At 44.5% G+C, this 24,804-nt stretch overlaps 1 protein-coding gene across 1 annotated transcript in view; it reads right to left on the reverse strand.

Annotated features, from left to right (window-relative positions):
- RELN (reelin) overlaps positions 1 to 24,804 on the reverse strand; it is a 1,440,257-nt gene that overhangs the window by 820,560 nt on the left and 594,893 nt on the right. The window contains exon 8 of the mRNA XM_085653954.1: positions 20,547 to 20,598. Coding sequence (XP_085510080.1) covers positions 20,547 to 20,598 — 52 coding nt within the window. The remainder of the gene's footprint in view (positions 1 to 20,546; positions 20,599 to 24,804) is intronic.

Below are 24,804 nucleotides of genomic sequence, written 5' to 3' on the forward strand. Positions count from 1 at the left end.
GTGGTAGAAAGGACTTAACCATATCTACAAGGCCACGTAAAGCCACACTGCATGGCTTTTCATGGCCTTGTAGTCATGGAGTAAGGCAAAACAGTGCAAGTCGTTACCTTGCCTTATTCTCATCATAGAGGAGTTCCTTGGGTATTGCTGTGGGTGTTCCCATGGACTTTGACACCGCCCCAGATTTATAATATCTCGTAAACATAGGGCAATGCCAAAACCTTGCACCTCCCTACAGCAGGCATAACAAGGAGAAATGTTTACATTTCTCCTCGTTTTTTCCTCTTTCCACATGTGCTGCATTTTACAGCACACGTGGAACGAGTTGTCCCTTCCTGCACAAAAACAATCATGCCAGGGTGCCTGCGTTTTTTAGTCTTATTTAGCGCAAACTAGACCCGAAAGTATCAGAGCGCTTTTTATGAGCACTAGTTGCGTTACAGACAGACAAATTCAAATTCATTCAGGAGAATAAGTGATTTGACCAGAATCACAGGATGTTGAGTGTCCCTGCCGAGACTCAAACCTGGTTTGCCCAGCTTTGAGGTCGATCGCCCCAGCCGTTAGGAACCATTCTCTCCCCGTGCGTAGGCGCATAGCTGCTAATTGTGCACTGGCTGAAAGGACAGGAATGCACGGTCTCTTGTAAATACGGTGCATTGCTGTCATTGCAGCAAAATGACTTGAGGCGCTGCCGTTCGCCAATTCTTTGTAAATATGCCCCCCAGTTTCTAAGATTATTTCATCTGAGAATCCAGTTTGGCACCTCAGTTGCAAGCCATGGGCCATAGGAGATGCAAACTAATATGCAAGTATGGTGGCAAGACAAAACAAGTCTGCTGAGTGCAAAGCGGGCATTGTTTTATAGCATTTAGTCAATGCCACCGGAAAAAGGATAAGAGATGCTTACTCAGCAACACCATCATGCATCAGTCACTTTGGAATGCTGCATCCGATCTCACACTTAGTACATAACATGATACCCCTTGCACAAATAAAAATCCTGCCTTTCTGATAGTAAAACGGATTTAAATAAAACATGCTTCGAGTGTGTCGGTATTATGAATGCAGGGATGAACGTCTGGGGCATAGGGTCTCCGGGGAGGATGAGTAACATGTCCTTAACATTTTATCCATTAGTCGGTAATCTGCAGTTTGTCATCTTCTCGCTGAACAGCATGCATCCAGTGCCGCACTATTAATCTTCATTCCCTGTGCCCTACACACAGGAGCTCGAGGACAATGCTAAAATCATGTACCATGTTTGCTAATGGAGACTGGCTTTGAGGGTACTCTTTCAGAGGAACACCAGTGCCACACGGTGTGGAGCCATGGGGATCAGAATGAGGATGTTCCAAAGCCTCACTGTGCCTGTGCAGCTCTTCTAAGAGTGTGTCGGCATATCCCTGTATTTATGGATTCACACCGACCTTTAACCGAGCACCTCATCAAAAACTACAGCAAGATTTAGTGTCAGTGGCTGCAATAGTGCATTAATAGAGGCCTCCCAAGAGCAGGCTCTATCTGCTCCCGGCTTTCAAAATCACCCTTCATTGCCCTCCACTCTTTCTTGCTTTTATAGTAGAAAACATGACAATTACGGCACTGCGCCTTTTTACCTGTAAACACTGTAGACACAGACCGTTCCCAAATAAGTGTGTGGCACTCATTGCATTTAAGGCGAGGTAGCAGCAAAATCTGTGACTCTGGTGCCACACTTAAGAAGGCTTAACAATCTAAAGCTCGGTGCAAAAGCCTTCATCTAGCTTGGGTGTCCACTCTCTTAGAAGCGCAGTTTATAGCTACAGGTTCTGTGACACCACAGTCGAGATTGCAGGGAGAGCCCACGCCCGCACCTCTTCGTAAGCCATTACATCAATTGACACCAAAGGTCAAGGTATCCACGCAATATCAGTCAAAATTGTGCTTACAGGCTCAAAAAGAGGCATGCTGTATATACAGGTGAAATTATAAATGGAACAATGATCCTGAATCCTAAATCTACGAATGCCAAGAGAAGGTGCCAATCCCTAATCATCGTCATGATTCACAATATAATCCTTTACCTTCTTAAACGGCCAAATCTGCATCAATATTTGAGGGAAGCGACTGTCCTGCATGGCAAGGCGGCATTAAGGCCAGTTACTTCAATGTTTTACCTTGTATGTGGTGGAGATCTCACCAACCTTTGGGTGAATGGTCATAGATCCTGGACATAGCGAACAGGGCCTGCTTTCAGTGATGAGCTTCCTTGATCACACGTCAATCGTGCACTGTGCCGTTCTTCCTTGGTGACTCTTCCTTTGGTTTGGTCTTGGAGTGATCAACACATTTTTACATAGACATACCTGATGCGAGAATATTTTAAGAATCGCTTAATAATTGGATCGTCAGCTGTGGATGATTCTGGAATGCATTCCGGACCATGATCTATTGCCCAGTTTGAGTGCTGGTGGTAGGATGGTTTACATTGCCATGGGTACTGAAAGTGGTACAAGTATTCCAGCCTGGATTTACGCAGAGAACGTAAAGAGTGGAGAATGCTGAGATGGACAAGCCTAGTGTTCAGACAGGCAATCCTTGAATACCATGGAACATTAATCCATTGACATGACCACCATTCTACAAATCACACATTTTGTAAATTTTAAAAAAGCGCTTCATTTAGTCTCTTGGACTCAAGTAATTAAGTGCTCATATACTCGCAGGGGACCTCGACCTCTGGTTAGATTACACTATTGTGATGTGGTTACAAATGTCCTTTTTACTAGCTCCTAAAGTTACTATCTGTGGCTGGTAAGAAGTCAGGCACACCCAATGTCAGGGGCATCCCGGTGATACTGGTTTCTAGCACAGCGGAAGTTCGCTACAACCTTCCATGGAGTTGGTGTGAAGCTTGGGGTTTCAAGTGCCCTGATGACAGATGCAGTCAATTCTGCTCTTTGGATCTTGTGTCTAGGCTCAAAGTTTTTCTGATTGCTTTTACAATCGATTGTGATAGCTTCTGGACTTCTATAGGATTTCTGAAGAACTTTTAGGTGAAGGCTTGTCCATTGACATACTTTGTAATCGGCTTTCATTTGACTTTGCATGGCCCAGACATTAGTGTAGTTGCATTATTTTGCAGTAACGTGAGCTCACCAGTAATTATTATAGTAATACTTCCTTTATAAATAATGGTATAGCAATATTACTTTCTCGGTAAGTAGAGCTGCACTATTGATTTATTTGTAATTGTCATAGAAATATGTATTTCAAGAATTTTGCTTAATAGTTGTAGCACAAGAAGTAGTTTCTTGTAACAGTGTTAGTTGTACAACAGCGCACTAGTTAGTTTTGCAAATGTGATGCACATCACAGCAGTAGTAGCAATGGTAGAGAGCTTATTAAAAGTAGCCCGAGACGATCGAGGTAGTGCTGTGCATGTTTATAGTGGCAGCAGCTAAAGTGTCAGTGTTCTACTGCGGTGCTTTCAGCAACAATAGAAATAGAAAAGTTCCTACTTAACAAGCACTGACCTCCAACACTGAATTCAGACGACCACCACAATATTCAGCAGGACTAAAGAATCACCGTTGTGGACTCTTTGCAACATGTTAATAAACTCATTATCTGCTGCCCTCCACTAACCCATCAAAGTAGTGCGCCTTCAAGATGGACACCACTCCAAAATGGCCACTCCATGTGTAATTGCCATGCATGCTGGATGAATATCTTCATTTCCAACACCATCTTCAAGATACTTAAAATCACTTTCAATATTCCTACATTTATAAAGCTGGTATCAAGTCATAAATCTCCACTGCTGCGGGATCACACAAGCAATTTATACTCAGTCAAATATAGCCTATAATAATCTGAAATAAAAGAGTCCATTTGAAGATTTTCATCAGCACTATATTAGGGTTTGGTATGTTTTACATTATGCACCTACCTGCATTATTTAACAAGGGTGGCCAGGTGTTCTGGCACTTCTATTTACCATCTCAGATGCCTGCTTAGAAATGTAAAGGCTAAGTGCACATTTCAATATTGCAGCCAGATATTATTTTGAAATGTGCTTCATTTGTGACTGAGCAATTTATTCCTACCTTGTGTTACAAGAGGGCACACTGCATTCAAAGCCATCAAACTCAGAAATGCCTGCCGAGAATTTTTAGAACCATGGACCTTAAAAAACATTGAATGTTGAATTTTAAGTTGGTCGTTGGCACCGCTCCATGTTTCCATCCAGGAAGGCCGCCTCATTTGCTCTGCTCTCCCTTATGCTCATCCTCCACCCAACTTGGTATCCACTTGCGATCTGCTCTCATCGTGTCACAGTGGCTACACAGGAGTGCTCACGACTCACTAATCCCTACCAACTTCGGTGACATTAGGTGTGCAAGAATTCCAACATACCATCACTGCCTGCCTAAGTCCTCAGTGGTAACAAAGAGGAAGGGGTAGGCTCCATGAAAACCTATAGGCATGCAAATTTATCATATTGGTCTTTTGCCTGATAGCGTATGAGATCCAGTTTTCTCTCTCTTCAGTTCCTTTAGAGTTGTGGTGCTGCTTTAGGAAGCTTTGCTCATGTTGGATTCTCATTTGCCTTCCTCCCACCATGGGGAATATTTGAACACTAGTGCTTGGTGGAATGCTACCTGGGAACGACTTGAAGTACACTATGGCCCTGATTCACAAAGGGCCACTGCACTTGTGGTGGAGGCCCGCAGTCATGAGGGAGTCTCTGCACTCGGGGCTCCCATATCGGAGTGTAACAGCTGCGGTAGGTACTCGCAGGCACTGGCATATCTACTTAAGCAAGTTCGGGAGACTCACCAACCACCTTCACACAGGGCCGGTGCAGTATTAAGACCACTGAAGGCAGCTCACAGCACAGTCACAAAATGGCTCCAGAGAAAATGCAACGACCTGGACTATGAAAAGTCTTATTACTCAAGGAAAGACAGCGTCCTAAAACCAAATATCATTTTACCCAAGCCCCGAAAGTCCTGCCCTTGCCGCTGACCCTACAGTGCCGGGAGCGCCACCCTACACTTTAAACCCGGGTAATATCAATGCAGTTTGCATGCATCTCATCCCGACCTCTGTGCATGGTCAGACATTTGCTCTATTGGTTTGTGCTGAACAGGTTCCCCAGAGAGTCCTCGTCTGACATCTACATGCTTACTGATGCAGGTAAGACCCACCAGCAGCCTGGGCAACATAACGAACATGTACCAAGATAATTCTGATCATGGGGTCCATAATTAATATATCTGGATTTTATATACACTTTTAAATATATTTAAAAAAATCATTCAGGTTAGAAAAGAATGAGGTCAATATAGGGAGCCACACAACAATATACTGTGAAGAATGGCTGAAAGCCATTGAAAAAGCAACATGTCTATGAATCACTCTGCTATGACGTGCACATATACTATGGTGTTAAAAAGAATAACATTATTGTGATACAAGCGGTGCTCACCAGAAAACAAGGAAAATCCCCCTCTCAGATACCTGCAGAAGAAATAATAATAGATCAGAACATCATGTAGGCAGCCAAGTACATTGGCGAACCAACACAGGTGTCTTACAGTGTATACCTTTTGAGCAGTGCACCCTAAAAAAACAGGAGAAACACAGCTGTGGCCCATGCAGGTAAGAGCGGTGGGGCCGGGTTGGAGGGGGGGGATTCAACAGACGACCACGAGGAAAATTAAATAAATAATTAATTTCCCCTCATTGTCGTCTATCGAAATCACTCCCCACCCGGCCCCACCACTCTTACATTCATGGGCCGCGGATGGAGAAACATGCTTACTCATTGTGCGTGGTAACCAGAAAAAGTCTCACAAATCTAGCAGTAAATACATTAATAAAGTCAGACCTTATCCGCAGTAGTAGGGTTTTATTGCCTCCTCTCAAGGTTAACCCTGGCAGGAAACTCAGGGTGTCAAGCTAGAAAGCATCCACCAAACAAGAAACCTATATCATTGTCAGTTGCAAAACAACGTACCTAATGAAGGAAATATTTTGATTGGATTGAATAAACTGAACAGAGGGCCCGATTCACAGAACTAACTTAAGACAAAATCCTAAACTTACTACCATTTACTCATACCAAAATGAGTAAGTGCCTTCTGTGAATACCAAAATGGTAGTAAGTTTAAGATGTTGTCTTAAGTTAGTTATGTGACTCGGGCCCTATGTATTCGCTGAAAGATTTGCAACACTTTTTCTGGTTCCCACACAGAATGAGGAAGCATGGTTCTCACGCTGTTTGTGGGGTGCACTGCTCAGACGTATACACCTTTAAGCACATGTTTTGGTTGCCATTGTATTTGGCTGACTACATGATGTTCTGATTTTCTTTATTCTTTGGTGACCACCATTTATATCACAGCAATTGTATTCTTTTGAACACCATAGCATATTTTCACTTCATAGCAGAGTGATTGATAGACCTAGGTCCTGATGAATTCCCCCACACCTTGTTAAATGATAATTTCAGGGCAGAAACATGTTGACCAAATAATCATAGCCAGGGATATATACATTTTACTCTGCATCACTCTCACTCTACTTGTTTTTAATCATGTCCCTAACAGACAAGAATAAAGTTGTAGTCTTATCAACCTCAGTTTTAATTTCACTCTCTTCACATTGTTACACTCTGCTTATATCACCCACATGTTTCACTTGCACAGGGTATGAAACAAAACAACCAAGAGCTCCTCCTATTTTAGGAGTTGTAGCCCACACCACAACTATTGCTGCAGTGAGAGGAGGAACCCTATGATGAAGCATGCCACCTTATGGTGGGTCAGGGTTTTCATCCTTAAAAAGAAAACTTTTTTCACTTGTCAGAAAAATAGACTTTCTGCTGAACTCTTAAATGTTGATTCTAAACTTTTAGACCCAGGTATATTGTTGCGTGTGTATTTTCTCTCTGGGAGTCTCTATCTGCAGATCTTTGCATTTTCCTTGGCCCATTTTGTGTGCTGAATATAGGGATGCATTATTCCAAATTATGAGTGAACGAAGTTTCGATCAAAGGATGACAAATGCTGTAGAAACAGAGGTGCCATAATTCAACAAACACTGGTAAAACCAATCAGTCTCACCTGTGTGACCTATTGCTTTTTCAATGGTTTTCAGCCATGCTTCACAGCATGACAAACGTTTTTAAAACAAAACTTTTACATGGCCGCCACCTCCTTTTGTAGGTGCAGAGCTTGTGCTGTCTAGTATGCTCGACCTTATGAGTGCCCTGGAGGTGTCTGCTGTTCCCTCCCGGAGCACTTTGGTATTCTAGAAGGACCAGCAGATGCTTGTTCGGCTCTTTATATAATATGGATCATGTTGCATTGGCACGTTCAGATAGGGGTGTTTTCTCATTTAAATTAGGACGTCCCCATGCAAATGAGGTAACAGTTTGCTGCCTGCCCTTACCATACCGCATATCTGGGCCTTAGAGGCAAAGGTCTGGTAAGAGGCACGCTGACTGCGCCCCACAAAGAAGTGGCTCAAAGTCAGCACATGCACATGGGCATCCTTGTGTAGGAAGCATAAAGGCCAGATGGACCCTCCAGGTATCCCCTTGCAGGTGGGTTCAGTAATGCATTGCTCTCGCAGCCAGGGGCATCTGTGCCATTGTTTAAAATGAGTCTGGGTGTCTGACTTCATACAGCCACTCTGCTTTTCAGTAATGTGCTGTTCTAAGTGCATGTCCACTCTGAACAGAGGAATCACTGTAACTGGACGCCATGTCTCGGCCTGCGTCCAGTGCGCACAGTTAAAAGTGCGGCGTGGAGCAGAGAGGGACAATGCTTCCTATATACAATGTGGCGCCAGACACACGTCATCCATCAAAATAAGGCCGCTGCTAGCTTTATTTTGCGTCCCAAGTTGCATTTTGCCACCTCTTCCATGTCAGTACGATAAACATTTGTGTCCTGTGGACACTTGACTTTCAGGCCAATAGATACGCAGAAAGGAACCGTTTGTGGTATGACGCAATTTGGAGAAGCCACCCTGTTTTATTTTACATGCACAGGACGTTAATCATTCGCACGACTGTCTCCCAGGGTTACCCCGCGAGCAGGATTAGTATAAGAGCTATCCTTAATCCCGCGTTTTAGCTGAAACAATTAATTCCATAATGGCATGTGATTCCGAGCGATCCATTATACCAGTAGGGGACAAATCACGTTGGGAAGCCGCAGAGCACCCTGGGTACAGGCTGCTCTGTTTTTCCTTTGCTGCTGAACCTCGTGCTATAAATGGTTTGTGCGGCGGAGAGCTGGCTATAACCCCTCGCATTTAAAACAACCAGAATGTATTACTGTAGCTCTAACACATACTTTGGAACAGCCTCCTGTTTCTTTTAGGACGGGCAGTGGTGTTTTACAGTAGAACAAATACTATTTGTAAGTGCTACGTTCCAACACGAAGGAAAGGAAGGGAACAAAAGAAGATCTGCAGAAGAGAGCACGTGCAGCTGAGTAAAGGCAAACAGCGAAAACAAACATGCATGGAGACAGAAAATATACCCAAGGGGCGAACACACACTAAAACGCAACATCCAGATGGAGCTAATATGGAAGTATCACGCACACATGCACCAACACACGTTTGTAGAAGACTGGACGGGGTGCCATGGAAAGACAAAACACGTGGATCCAATGGGTTCAGTGAAAGGTCACAAAACCCCTCCCATATGTGGAGGGCTCACTGCTGGGACTATCTTCAGGTTTACTGGTTACTTGCACCTGGGTTGGGGACAAGGTCATAAACTCACTTCCCACCCTCAGTTTGGGTCAATCTGAATTGGACAAGCCGCCACCAGTCCAAATAGACTGACCACACTTGGATTGGTAAGGTACTAGGTCACAAGAAGTCCTCCCCCCCACAAAAGGAGCATCTTCTCTTCGGAACATTAGCCTACAATGAGCCCTGACCACCTCAATATCACTCCCCCCCCCGCACCCAAGGGCTCACCTTCCATGGGGCATACCAGACTATAGCCAGCCTTTGCGACACCTAGTGGCACCTAGAGGCCGAATAATTGATGACTACTGTGCCAAATAAAAAGCATGTACCTTAACGATTTTCGCTGCCACAAAACAGCATTGGCCACAAAACAAACTTTTTCAGTTATCTTTTAAATACTGAATATTCAATTTTATGCCCTGTTTCTGAAATAACGTATGTGCAAATAATTAACTTTCATCAGGTATGAAAAAGAGACTGCGTAGATCTGTGCTGATGAATAAGTTACTTACCTTCAGTAATGCCTTATCTGGTTGAGACTCTATCTAGCCTTAAGCACGCTGACCCTCAGGGCAGATATTATTGCCAACAGGAAGGCCTTCTTGATGGCAAGGCACCTGAGAGGACAGTTGTGCAATGCCTCAAAGGGCACATCGGGAACGTCAGGACTAGATTGAGTTCCCACTAAGGCATGATGAATGGTTGAAGGAAGAAAGATATGTTGCAAACCTTTCAAGAAGCTATGTAGAATAGTGGATTTGAAGCGAGATGGCTGGCCAGGCAACTGCAGAAAGGCTGAGATAGCAGAAAGATAGCCTTTTAAGGTGGAAAGAGAAGAGCCCTGCTGGGCAAGGGAAAGAATAAAGAGAAGGACCTGACAGAGGGGAGCAGAATGAGGGTCAACCTGTTTCTCTGCACACCATGCCACAAAGGTGTCCCAACAGCAGGCGTATAGCGTTTTGGTGGAGGGATGCCTGGCTGGAAAAACAGAATCACTGACTTCGGGCAAAACGTCGTAGCTGTCAACTGTTGACACTCAACTTCCTTGCATGAAGGTGGAGCGTTGACAGGTTTGGGTGGAAAACCCTCCCCTACTGCTGCAACCGAAGATCATCCAGAAGGGGCAACCTGATCAGAGGACCGAAGGCCATGCTCAACAGCTCAGGATACCAAACTCTCTGAGCCCAGTCAAGAGTTACAAGGATGAATTTCGCTTGGTAATTCCTGAACCTCTTGAGAAATCTGGGCAGGCGTAGTATGGGTGGAAAGGCATACAGGAGGCCTGAGCTCCACTTGAGATGAAAGGCGTCTCCGAGCAAGAGCCGCCTTGGAAACTCCAGTGCACAGAACTGCTGGCATGGCGTGTTCTCGTCGATGGCAAACAGGTCTAATTAAGGCTCTCCCCACTGCTGAAAGAGACCTTGAACCATCTCCGGCTGGAGACACCATTAATAATCTGCTAGGCATCTTCGGCTGAGTTTTGTCTGTCCTGGCGTTTAGAAGGCCCACCAGGAGTTGAACCACCAGAGAAATGCCCTCACATTCTAGCCATGTCCAGAGACGCAGGGTCTCTTGACAAAGGGTCCACAACGCCACCCCGTCCTGTTTCATGCAGTACCACATGGCAATGGGGTGGTGGTGTCTGCTAACACCTGTACTAGCCTTCCCTTGATGGAGGGTAAAAAGGCTTTCAATGCCAGCCAGACTACCTGGCGTGCCAGAAGGTTGATGTGGAGTCTGGATTCCATCGGAGACCAGTGACCCCTGAACTCCATCTCTCCCAGATGGCCGCTCCAACCCACACATCTGTCACTACTGTGAGATCTGGTTGGGGAAGGGAAAGAGGTCTGCCGCTGACCCAATCACGGTTTGTTAACCACCACTGTAGATCTCTAGCAGATCCCTCCAAGATCTGGACCATGGCGCAGAGATTTCCCTGATGCTGCATCCACCGGCACTTGAGGTCCCACTGCAAAGCCCACATATGCAAGCGGGCATGTGTTACAAGCAAGAAGCAAGAGGTCATGAGTCCCAGCAGCCTCAGAGTTAATCCAACCAAAATACAGGATAGAGGCTGAAACATCAGTATCACATCTTAAATATCCTGGCCTCACCTTTCAGGAGGAGAGGCCTGAAACTGCATTGTGTCCAGAACAGCTGTAATGTAAGGGAGCATCTGCGAAGGAGTCAGATGTGACTTTGGCACGTTGATAGTGAACCCCAACAAATGGAGAAGGTCTGCCATAGTCTGGGGGTGGGAGGTGACAGCCTGAGGCGAGCCTACCTTCACCAGCCAGTAGTCGAGACAGGAGAAGACTGGCACCCTTGATCTCCACAGAGGAGCTGCAACCACCGCCATCACCTTGGTGAGCACCCGAGGGGTGCTGGTAAGGCCAAAAGAAAGCACGGTAAACTGAAAGTGCTCATTGCCCACTGTGAACCGCAGGTAACGCCTGAGGCAGGCAGGGCAGGAATATGGAAATATCCATCCTGAAAGTCCAACACCACCATCCAGTCTCCCGGGTCCAAGACAGACTAGGCTTCAGCAAGGGTGAGATTTATACGGCATTGTCCCTCCAGAACACTGCAGTCTTCTTCAGCCTCTCCTATCGATTCCTGTTTAAAGCATGTCCGTAAGACCATAAACTAGGGCTCAGGCTGCGGCTTGGAAGGCATGGCTCTAGCCAGCGTCAGAAGTGGCGTCGGTTGACGCACCTCCAGCTCTGTGTCGGAGTCGTGGATCAGAATGGGGATGGCACTACAGAGGGCGCAGGGGGCGCTTGGAGCGTAGGAATCGAGACTGGTGCCGGATGAGGTACAACCAGTGCCAGTCTGGATTCATCTCTGGATCCAAGGAGCCTGACTGGCGCCGTGGGCAGACCTGCCAGCAGGGAACCAAAAGGGGCCCCTCCCGAACCCACAGAGCCCAAATGTGTGACAGCAAGAGCAGGTTGCTCAAATATGAGGAGCATGGCCTCATAAAACTCTCGAAGTTGAGCGTGGTCGCTCCGACTCCTGGAAACTCTAGGAGCCCCGGAGTCAGCAAGGTGCAGGCTTAACCGCAGCGCTCAACCTCAAATGGGGATGCTCCCTTATCTTGTCTGAAGACTGCAATAGACGGGGCGAAGTCGAAGACGTCTTTGACATCTTATTTTTCTTCTTGTTGGACTTACCCGAATGGCCAGACGAGCATGAGTGCGACGAGGATTTTAAGCTCCACGACCAATCCAGGGACCTTCCTCTCGACCAGGATGAAAACTGTTGAGGCATCGCATGTCAAGTGGCAAGGAGCTCGAGGGACTGCTCCTCAAGGCCTTGGGGTGCATGGCAGGGCAATTGGCGCGGGTCTTCGCATCGTGGTTGCGCTCCAGGCACCAGAGGCAAACAAGGTGCAGGTCCGTCACCGATATCTGTCGATGATAGGGTCCACCAGGCTTGGAGCCGGCCTTCCTAGTCAACATCCTGGCCACACCAGGAGAAGATCTCTCCAAAACAGACTTTGACAAAAGTCAGCATGCTGGGGTGGTGCCTATATAGGCACCGGTCATGTCACTTCCGGTGTGGCAGCTGCCGACACGTGTAGCTGTGCAACGCGACCTACCGACGTGCAACAGTACTGCTCACAAAAACATTTTCGAGTACATTCTGAAGCCTGTGGATAATTCTAAAGTATGGAATCGGCGGCTACAGGTCTCTATCAGAAACAGGATCCAACACCGCTGGACCCTTGATCAGGACTGGTAATGGCTCCAAGGTGGTAAGCCTAGCATAGGGGTAGGCTATATGTCTAGGCGTCTGCATCTGACTGATTACCTTGGGTCCTTGTAGCTCCTACTTGAAGTACCTAAATAAAACCTGGTTCTGCTTACATTGCAACTCTAAGCCCTAGCAAAACGTGTTGTAATGAAACTGCAGTGTTTATGTTTCTGGTACTGTTCTTATCTTAAGTGCTCTGACACCCTTTGTTCTCGTCCACGCTATATAAAACCATAAAACTAAATAAATACTTAAATAAATATGTACTAAATTGTTAAAGAGAACTCTCTGCAAATTAGCCACATCTGTGTAATTCACGTAATTTGATCCATGGTGTATAAAAATGTTTCTTTTCAAGTTAGTGCTTGGATGCCCATGAGACATGAAATAGTAGCACCGAAATCAATCACGAGTGAGTGCCCTTGTACAAAAAACCCAGTCAATATGCCATTTCTGAAGCAGAAACCCATACATTAATTTTAATATTCGGATCATGCTATTAAAGAAAGCTCTTCCAACAAACGTCTCTGTCTGATTATACTCCAGCTACATCCAACAAAAAACAAAAGAACATTTAGTACAACTAGGGATATTATCTGTGCGCTTGATTGTATTACTACAAGGATGTTCTCTTGAGAATTATTTTGCCCTGATCTTGTTAACTGTTCCCCTGCATTTCTTCAATCACAGCATTTTTTTCACATCATCCTTCTTAGACGCTTTTTAATTAAACCCCTGTCCTGATGATGGCCCACTGAGTCACTCACCAGGGCTGAAACTTAGACACAGGTTACAACAAAGGATTTACTATACTGAAACCTATTATGCCAATTGCTTACGTTAAGGCTTAAGGTTACCATTGGCTCTTCGTCTTTAAACGTGTCACTTATGTGTTTTCATGCTTGAGTTGTGTTTATGGAATACACTAAATGCTTGATTGGAGGATTAAAAATAGTGATTGCTCTATTGTTTATAACATATAAGTAAGCTGTGTTTGTTAAAATAAGTTGATAGAACCATTTGGGGCGGCTCCTCCACTAAGGAGGAGAAGCGTCGCCCCATGCCTTTCATCACTGCAAAAAAGGAAAAATAAAATGATAATAAGGCAAGGTTATGATCATTTTATATTTCCATGCTGAGGCAGTTTTGCAGGGCTGAGCAACACAAGGGGGAAGAGTGGTGGGCACACTGTTAGTGCGTACGACTGTTTGGCCGGCCATCCCGGGCCAACCAAACAATCATGCGCACTTTGCATGTTCTCCACCCTAACATGCCCAGGCTCCCAATCCCTGTCTGAGCGCCGAAACACAGCCCTCAGACCAATCACAACGCTGCATTTCGGCGTTGTGATTGGCTTAGGGGAGCCTGGGTGCTTCCTGCTGGCACAGAAGCTAGGAAGAGGATGAAGAGGACGGAGGAGAGGCGGTGTCTGGCTAGCCGGCCGGCCGGCAGGTAGGTTATCTTTTTTTTAACCCCCCTCTTCCCTCTTCTCTCCTCCCCACCCCATTCCTGCTTCCTGGGAGCAGCCGCCACTGAGAACCATTGTTTTCTCAAAAGGACAGATGAGAGGCCTCAGATAACGCTAACCATCTCAAACATGGTATCTGGGCTGTGTTCGTACAAACATCCTTGGAGGGTTTCTCAGCTTTCCTGATGGGGTTTAGGTAGGGGTTGAGCCTGGATTAGTTATGGGCACGACCAGCTATCGTTAACTGTTCTTATGGTTCTTGAGGGCCCCTTTCACTGAGATTCTATGCCAAGGCACTCTAGGAAACCCATATGACAATGTCATCCTGCTACACTCTGAGGCTGATCATTTTGCATTTCTCAGGAACTTCAGATAATTATGGCACGATTTGATTAACATTTCGTAAACTTGATTTAGTACTTGGTATAAGCCCCAGGTATGCCTGCTGTTACCCAAATCTAGAGTGCTCTTGTACTCTATTCTTTGTGTTTTTTTGGCTGCTTTTTGCGTTAGTCTGGTGTTCAAAGAAATTAAGTTTTTTTCATCAACAGCAAACTCAGTTCTTAATTTGTCAAAGTGGTTGCAGGTAATAGGCATGACACATACATTTTTTTTTCTGGGATTTACAATTCTTCACCAGACATTGGCCCGAAGCGAGCCAGAGAAAGGCAGAAAAGCAAGGAAGAAAGGTGGAAGAGAAAAATAGGAAACGGTGAAGAGAGAATGCATGGATGAAAGAGTACCTTGCAGATTAGGATAAGGAGGGAGAGAAGGTAGGATGTAGATGGGAGAAGGATGAGGTCAGTTTAAGGCTTCCTGGCATTAGAATTATGCTATCCTGGCATTGGGCAGCACTGACCTTGGGCTCCTGAGAACATCTTGGGCCTCTGCACTTATTTTACATACAAATGCTATCCCTCATGCTCCTTTTACATCCCACTTTATGCATAAGATGCTGCTAGATGCTGTGGTAACATCCTTGGAGCACACCATTGAGCCTCATGCATGACACCAAAACATAATACTTAGAGGTTACACCTGAACCAGCAAAGGCCACAATACGATAGTCTGATCTGGCATACACAGCCCACCTTGATGCATACTGTGTTTAAAACTGGCTAATTTATATGATAAAGTGTGCACGAAATGGTGCTTTCTAACCCCACCTGTTCTAACCCATGCGAACGGCTGATCGTCTTGTGAACGTGAATCAAGCTCACAAATGAATGGCCTGAGTACAAGGAGGGAGTAAAGGTAGTTGGGATCATCAGTCGTTTTTTGTGGATGTTACCTTGTTTTTCAATAGAGCTCACTATGGCAGTTGTTGTTTGGCGGGGCAGTAGAGAGCAGATGTTAATCTTCTGCAATTTATTCCTACTCAATGTGTTGACCTCAGCAAACATGAAATGCCAATATGGCCCGCCACAGATTCAACATTCTAGTGTGCCGTCCCGCATGATGTCATAAGTGAATGTTTAGCCCACTGAACTGTTTTTTTTCATCAGTATCTGCCCCTTTTAGGGGCACGGGCTACTTAAAAAAAAAAATTATAGGCATGTAATGGAAAAGCAGGAATGGAGTCTTCTGACCACTGCAGGCCTCCATCCTGGCACCTGCAGCCATTCACAGGGGTTTATAAAATGCTTTCTGTTTGATACTCCTGAGTCAGGAGGTGTTTTACCCCAGAACATACATTTTGTGATGCGACTGATGAGTGCATTGGTTGCATTGCAACGCGCAGCCCTATTCACAAACTAATTGGTGAGCAATTTCCACCTTCTGATTTGTGAACAGCGATTTGTACACTGGGTCCCTAAATCCAGATACACAAAGCCATTTTATGGTTGTAAATCCTGCCATTCATAACATCACAAGGTTTACGATCACAAAATGGCTTTCTTGCTCATGTACTAACTCCATTTTGTGACTCTGAAAATAATTTCAGTCTTGTGAAATGAGTTTACCAACTCATTCGAAATCGCAAAGAGGAAGGGGCATGAAACGGGCGCCTCTCCTAAACAGCAATTCCGAATGGCATGTCTCAATGGGTTTCAACTACAATTGTGGTCGTAAACCATTGAAAACTTACGAGCTACACAAAGGAGGTGGTAAGAGATTGGTACAGTGGACTCTGTCTCTGCTGGAGAGCTTCCCCAAGGGAATCGTGTAGGGTGACATAAGGGGGAGCAGGCAGTGGTTCACAGGACTACTGCGTGCTCTCCCAGAATATTTCCAAATGCAACTTTTTTTTTAAGGCGCAACAGTTGCTTTAAGGAGCAAAGGTGACTTTAACCCCTTCAGTGCCCATGACGAGCTGGACTCGTCATGGGCCGCGGTGGCGCTGTGCCCATGACGAGTCCAGCTCGTCATAGACCCCGCCCGCTAATGCAACGGCCGGCACTGGGCGGGGAAAGGGGCGGGCACTGAAGGGGTTAAGAAAAATCCTGTTCGTGAAGGCAAGCAGCAGGGTGCTTCCCTGAGACACATCACTCAATGCTTCACTGAGACACATCACTCAATGCTTCCCTGAGACACATCACTCAATGCTTCACTGAGACACATCACTCAATGCTTCCCTTAGACACATCACTCAATGCTTCACTGAGACACACCACTCAATGCTTCACTGAGACACATCACTCAATGCTTCCCTGAGACACATCACTCAATGCTTCACTGAGACACATCACTCAATGCTTCCCTTAGACACATCACTCAATGCTTCACTGAGACACACCACTCAATGCTTCACTGAGACACATCACTCAATGCTTCCCTGAGACACATCGCCAAGTGCTCCCCTATGGCACGTTATCAGGGACTGTACAGTGGAGTGGCACTTTAACCAGGGCTCCCCTCAGGCACATCATTTATTACTTTCCAGAGGCACATCATCTACAAGTCCATTGAGGCACATTACCATGTGTTCCCTCAGTGTACATCAGCCTGTGCCCTTGCTGTGCCCCCCATGCGCCCCTCCCCACCCTGTACTCCATCTGGTGCCCCTGCTACCCATCACACTGTGCTCCTGGCTGTCAGTACTCCCAGTGTAGCTCCTGCTGTCCCACAAAGGACAACATCCCGTGTTCTCTTGAGGCAAACAACAAATTTCCACAATTGCATAACACCCTGCACTCCCCTTTTGCGCGTTGTCTTACCGGTGCTCCCCATGGAACATCAAAACGTGCTCCCTGGGAGCAGCCGCCACTGAGAACCATTGTTTTCTCAAAAGAACAGATGAGAGGCCTCAGATAATGCTAACCATCTTAAACAAGGTATCTGGTATATTATGAAAGCAAGCTGAAGAGACAATTTATTTTTAAACAAATACATTAAAACAAGCATTGGCAAAGCCAACAGGTCTCGACAATCTGAGAGCTATAGGCATGGACAATGTAAATTCATTTGTGTACAGCTCTGGGCCTGTTTTTATTGATACACAAATGCATTAACATTGCCAACGTCTGCATCTCTTGGATTGTCAAGACCTATTGGCTTTGCCAGTGCTTTTTATCAGTTCAGCTCTGAGTAAAAGTATTCAGGTCGTCGTTGACACAATGCACAACACATACATGCCAAGATTTTACAATTGGAAAGAGGGAGGTTTTAAAAAAGCAATCGGGGAGTGCATTTAACTACTTGTCATACATTAAATAAGAGGTAATTTCAAATGGGAGACAAGTAAAATAAATCTTAATACAAAATAGAAGAGAGACCCTGAGGTACTTTATGGGCGGGAACCAGGGAAAGGGACCATATAAAATACAAAAGAACTACCCTGCCCAAACGCACTAACAAAGTGGAATATCTCACCTTTATCTGGGATAATCATTCCCCATACTTGACCAAGCTAATTATATAAACTCCATACATCAATACAAATTTAAATACATTTAATACAAATATATCAAAAAATATAATTCAAGTTTCATATACATACAGTGTCAATCTGAAATTAAGCAGATTCTTATTTGTATTTTTCTTTTTTTCCAATACAACCTTAAATAACAAGAGAAGACTCGAATTTATATCTCACATCCCCCTTCATGTACCAAACAATCATCATCCATTTGTATCCACAATCACTCAAACTCATTCTTCTCTCATCCAACACACCAAAAGCAAGTATTGAGTTTATACGATTAGCTTGGTCAAGTACGTGGAATGATTATCCCAGATAAAGGTGAGATATTCCACTTTGCTAGTGCGTTTGGGCAGGCTATTTCTGTTGTATTTTATATGACAAGTAAAATATAGCCATTTTGGCTACAAAATGTGGGAGTTTGCAGGTATGCACAAGTCATTTATGTGGCGTAAGTCGAATGAGATTTGTGTGCATCCAAGATCAGCTAAGGTTTCCAACATCTTTAAGAATCAGTCCCTTAGACCCTAAACCACTATTATTTCTTGTGTGATTGAGAAATTCATATTCTAAAATGAGTGGTGCACAGCGGTTAAAGCATTAGGATGAACTTGAATCCTCTGCGGTTTTTATGCATCTCACACAACTATTATGATTGGTTAAATGAACCAATTATTTATAGCACAGATCTATTATGGCTCCAAACCCATCCTTGATAAATAGTGGAAAATATTATGAGTTGCAGCCTCGGTGCCACGTTAGCCAAATGGGTCATGTTTTACACTCTCCCTGTAGGTGCAGCAGGCTCCTGTGAAGCGAACAGATTGTGCTGCACTGTTGGGAGCTCCTGCCTTCCCGTTCAGAAGGAACAAAGTCTCCGGCAGTGAAAGCGTAAACTGAGAACTATTATAAACAAGGCGCTTTTTGTATAACCCTTATAACAAGCTTACATGCGCACTAATAATTTAAATAACCCTTTGCAAAAAAATAAACTGAAATTTATTATCCGAAAATAAACGTATCAAAAGTTCACAAATGGTTTTGTTTCGTCTCAATACCCCATTCCCAATGAAGGTACGAAGGAGAGTGAGCATTTGTCAGTTACACGGGGATATCTATTTTTAAAACTGTTTGCGGAACGATGTTTATAATCATCTGCATCCTGATGTGTACGATCCAAACAGATACCTCCTTTCCCATGTCAGCTGAACACTTCTAGGCGGTCTTGGGATCATAGCATGTATTTTTGGTAGAGCCTGCACATGCTTACAGTTCATTCACAATCCCTAAAACACATCTTCCAAAATCCCCTTGCAAGCCAAACTAACAAAGGAGTCCGGCAAAAACAACATAAATGCACAGAGGAGTAAAACCACATGTGAAAGGGCCAGTCACCCTGGGTGGAAACAAAAAGAACAAAGGTGGGACAAATGGCACAGTTTCACCACCCAAAAAACACAAAGTTTAAAAGACTAACAAAAGCACCAATTAAAAGAGAGGGCGTGCAAGGGGCGTGATAAAACTCAACAGTGTCAGATACAGAATGTTTCGGTTCGAGACAGCGCATGCGCGCCGTCTAGAGACGGAGACCTAAAGATGCTTATCTTGAGCGCAAACAGACACACAGCTCCATTGTACAAGAGACTGTCATTGGAGCAGAGTGGGAACATCCTAGCACATCCCAGCATGTGGTCGTATGCTCCAACAGATCACAAATGGCCATCTTGCTCTGTAGGTGTGGGCAGTACATTAGCAGACAATGCCTCTCTTAAAACCACAGATCTCATACTATCCAGTAAATGGCTGTCAGCGTGCCCTCCTGCAATTCCTTTCTCCCAATGTGGGCTGCAGGATCAGCAGCACCCACACACAAATGGCTGAGTCACGATGTGAGGCGTTACAGAACACAACTTTGCGCCAGATTGTGCTGCCATTAGAAGCTCGTCCTAGGACTACTTTTGGTTGGGACACTTTCTATTGAAAATAGCTCCCACCGGCAGTGAGTCACTGCTCGTGGTGTATTCTGTTATATTCAGGCAGCATGGAATCACTTTTGCAGCCCATCACCAGCACAGAAAGGACTTACAAAGAACTTTCAAGACTAGACCCAAAGACTAAAATCACACATAGGCCAACACCCTAAGTATGGTAATTGCATGCATTTTCTGACAAAATAATCGAATTTCTATCAAATATACCACCCTGCTACAATAATACACCAGGATACTCGAAAGTTGTAAAATAACAGCAGATTTTAAGGAAGTATATTTTTAAATAGTTCTGAACCAGCTTGAGCCATTCAATCAAACCAGCATGATGGTCAAATTGCTGATTCAGCTGTTCAAATTTATTTGCTTCCCTGGGGAAAAATTAGCGTTTCAGCACCAAATCAGCTCTGCAGTTTCGTAAATGGATCAATGTAAGCTCTAAATTAAAGTGTTCCCCTTTGGAGTAATCACTGTGTGAGTGCACCTGCCAAACACATCCATCGCTGCCTGATCAATAATCTCAGTTCAATAGGCAGCAGCGCTGTCTTCACCCCGTAAGTAGAATGGAGAAAACTAATGAACAGATATTTAATTTTTTTTAAGTATGCCAAAAATACTATAAGAATTCACATGAAACAACTCAAGCAGAAAATGGTCTAGAAAGAAGCAGACTGTACATGTTGGAAATCTATGGATAATGGGCACTTACCTATGGAAAACTGCAGCACAGAGCCTGTGGTCGTGTTCAGTTCAGCAGTGGTCTAAAGGGCAAAAATGTATATGAAAATTAGAAACAGTACAGCAGGAAATATACCCTTTGACACTTTCTTCGTTAATTGCACCAGAAAAATGTCACACACCTTCATAATAATACCTACAAGTGTGAATATGCCTAAACTAACAATACAGAAAAACTCGGCTTCGACAGTGAGCTTTCAGATTATAAGAAAAGTGTGGGGGGGGGGGGGGGGAGGAAAAATCAAGCCAGTTTAAGGTTGTCGCCAAAAAAGAAAAGAGTTACAGTAATTTGTCTGAAAGGTCATTCTACTTGAAAATGGCAACATTAACTGATATGGACATTTTGACATTTTTAGAATTTGCATGCAAAAATATATGTACTCATATCTTGAGTCTTCAGATCCGAACACCTAAACTGAAAATATGGAAACGATGAATCTTACTTCGAGGTATCACTATTTTGAAAATTAAGTTGAAAGAGTGAATTCCAAGTTGCACACAATTATCAGAGTGTGCTAAACACAATTGTGAAAGGCACAATTAGGTATGTACATTGTCAGTAAAACCCAAGTGATTGAGGTTTTGTATATACAAGAGGGAGGGAGGAATAGTGTATCTTGTCACAAATGACTCTCTGACACGTGAAGCAAGGCAAATAAACCCATACAAAAACAGAACTTGCTAAAGATATTTGTAAAAGAGAAAGAAGGAATATTTTAGAAATGGCTAACTATGCAAATAGTGAAATTTAGAGGATAACAGCTGTATTATGTGCAATATTTTTCCTGCTAGTGTTTTGACACTTACTGTGTATTTTCTGAGTTTTTTAATTGTTTTTTCTATTAGTGTGTCTTTAAATGCGTTTTTGTGTCAGTATTTGTACTGTGAGTCAGTTTTTCTATTAGATGTTTGTTTCTATTACTCTTTCTATTTCTCCTTTTCTGTTAGCATTATTGCCTGCTGTTGTGCCGTAATGTCTGGGATAGTTAGCTAAAAGATGACAGGGTAGTTTGTTATTTGAAATCAGCTATTATTTTAATATAACTCCTTGTTGCTCTGCCTTTCTAATGCAGACACAGCACCTTCCATTTTATCATTGTTCAGGGGCAAGCGCCATCTATAAATTAGTATGATCTGTTAACAGAGAAAATGCATTCATGCAGAATTAAATTAAATTCTACTGCACATTATTAATAGTGCTAAATATTTATGTCAAGCAAATCTTCTAATAAATAGAGCGACTCCCCATTAAAGCACAGCCTAGTACGTACTGTGCAAACTCATAATATAGTATGTAAAGCCACGCAAGTCACATGAATGAGTAGGCACAGACATTGGGGGTTGTATACGAACATCCATATGTTATCAGCGTTCCTTTCAAAATGAAATATATATTTAAAAAATAACTAAAGGTGTGAAGTTGAATTAACCAAATGCCATTTACTTTGTTCTCCATGGTCATGTCTACGCCGAAGGTTCACACATATTATTGTACACAAATATATGACCTTAGCTCTCTTACGCTGAAAAGCATACCCTAGCCATTTATTTTAGCCAAAGTTAAATTCAAGACTTGCTGCCTGACTAACAAAACCGCACATGACACTCACACACCCACTCACTTACTCATACATATTCTAACACATGGTGTCACTCACCTATACAGTCACTAACACAAGCACACACTCACCCATACACCCACTCTCAGATTTACTCACTCACACACCCACTCACTCACCCATACAACACTTATGGACCCACCCACACACAGACCCTCACTCACCCATACAGCCACTCACACACCAACACAGTCACTCATTCACCCATACAACCACTCACACACTCATAGAGCCACTCAGACAAAAACCTACTCATACATGGATACACACAGTCACACAGCCATTCACATAATATGTGTCACAAATACTGTCTCTCATTAATAGTACAAACAGTTTACTAATTTAACATTTGTATGAAAAAATTCTCACAAACACTGGATGATGTCATCAGCGATGTCATTTGAGATGTAATCAGTGATGTGACAGACCATGTCATGAGTGATGTAATATGTGAGGTCATAAGCAGTGCATTGTGGGGGCATAAGTTATAGTTAGCTCAGGTAACTATAACTGCTGAATTTTCTATGGTTTTGTACAAGTGATATCTGAGCCTATATAACGTCCCTGTAACCTTTGTTTTTTTCAGTGAATTTCAAAGGTTTTTAAATTCTATTTCCTAACTATAACATTCCTGTAACCTTTGTTTCTTAAGTGAATTTCTAAGTTACATTTTTTTTTTATTTCTTATCTCTAACCTGTAAACTTTGATAATGGGTGTGTGAGTAGCTGTATAGGTTGGTGAGTGGGTGTATGAGTGGCTGCATGAGTATGTGTGTGGAACTGTGAGTAGCTGTATGGGTCTGTGAGTGGGTGTGTGAGTGCCTGTGTGGGTCTGTGAGTGGGTGGGTGAGTGCCTTTGTGGGTCTGTCAGTGGCACTATGGGTCTGAGCGGGTGTGGGAGTGGATGTGTGAATCTGTGAAGGGGTGTATGAGTGCCTGTGTGTGTCTGTGAGTAGGTGTGTGAGTGGCACTATGGATTTTGGGCATTTGCATATTTAGGGTATTTAAAAGCGAAAACCATGGACTCTGCTCTTGTCAGGCGATGACAAGAAAGAAACCACTCATCACAGACACTACAGGTCAGATTGCACTCCATTAAATCAACAATGCATTCACCTCCATTAAGGATTTCATATTGTTTTCAATGTGCAATACGAGAGGAAACACATTTGATTTGCCTTCACAAAGCCCAAGTTATGAACGTTTGTGCTTTACAGAAGTGGAGCTTCAACTGGGGCACCTGTTATGTTTATATTTGGAAGTGCTTCCCGTTGAAGTTTAATTTCTGTGAAGAAGAGTCCCCAGTTTTGCCGAAATCATCGACCCAACTGGAGTACTTTCATCTGGTTAATTAGAAAGTGCTACCTCGTTGAGTAAATGCCTCATGCATATTCTGCACTATAGCTGCGTAAAGGACCACGGGGTAATGTATCCAGTGGACTTGTGTGCATGTGAGTTTTGATACTGTGATTGTTCCTCAAGTGTCTTCATTCATAAATACGTGATAATGTGAATCTTCGGCAAGAGAAGACGACGTGACTAGAAAGTGGTTAATCTCCACCATTCAGGGGTACTCTCCCTTAACTAAATGAAGTACGAGCTTCTATGTTTGGTGGGGATGTCCTTGTATTCCTCTGCATCAATAATGTGTCACCAAAATCGGCTGCAAACGTACTGAAGTGCCTTTTGTTTAGCTGTCCATCAACGTGGAAAAAGTTGGAATACTTTTGCTTACTACTAACAAAAATGGAGTGGACCGCACGGCCCCTCTCCCCAGGCCGATTTTGACACCAGGGACCCCATTCCCTGACCAAGATTGAACGGGGCCGGGAGGCCGCTCCCTGGACCAATTTTGGACACTGGGACCCCATCCCTGGGGCCTGACCCTAATTCAATGAGGGAGGGGGACCATTCCGCCACCTCCCTGTGCTGATTTCGGCACCAGGGACCCCATTGCCTGGGGCCCGGGTGAAATTGAATGGGGGAGGGGGGCTGCTCCCAGGCCGATTTTGGCCATGGACACCCTATGCCCCAGGGCCCGGTCCTCATTCAATGGAGGGGAGGGGAACTGCGCAGCTACCTATCCCGGGCCAATTTTAGACCCAGGGGACCCCATTCCCCACGGCCTGCCCATATTTCCATGGGCACCACGGTCCCACCCAGGGCACCCGGTGTGCATGCTGGGGACCACAGGGCAGCCTCAATGCCAATGCATATCTGCGGGCAAGGAGAGAGATGAAAACAAATCTGCTTCCAGCAAGCGGAAGTGGTTTGACAGCTCCCGCTTGCTGGAAGCCGAGTTAATGTTTGCTTTTGCTTGGCGGTAGCTGTCATAGCTCCAGCCAAGCAAGGGCAAACAGCTATCTCCTGAGGTTGGGCACCTTGGGAGATAGCAGGAGCCGGACCTGGGGGGTGATGGTCGCCATGGCCATATATGGCTCGAGGAGATGGGCTGTGCATCCCCCCTCCTTTGTTCAGCACGGGCTGGGCCTGGGGAGGTGGTGGTCCCCAGGGCTGTATATGGCCCGGTAGAAGGGCCACATGGCCCCCCTCCATGTTTAAATGTTGGAATTGGCCCTGGGGAGGTGGCGGTCCCCAGAGCAGGGGGTC

This window comes from Triturus cristatus, chromosome 4_1 (assembly GCF_964204655.1).
Source record: "Triturus cristatus chromosome 4_1, aTriCri1.1, whole genome shotgun sequence".
NCBI classification, from domain to species: domain Eukaryota; kingdom Metazoa; phylum Chordata; class Amphibia; order Caudata; family Salamandridae; genus Triturus; species Triturus cristatus.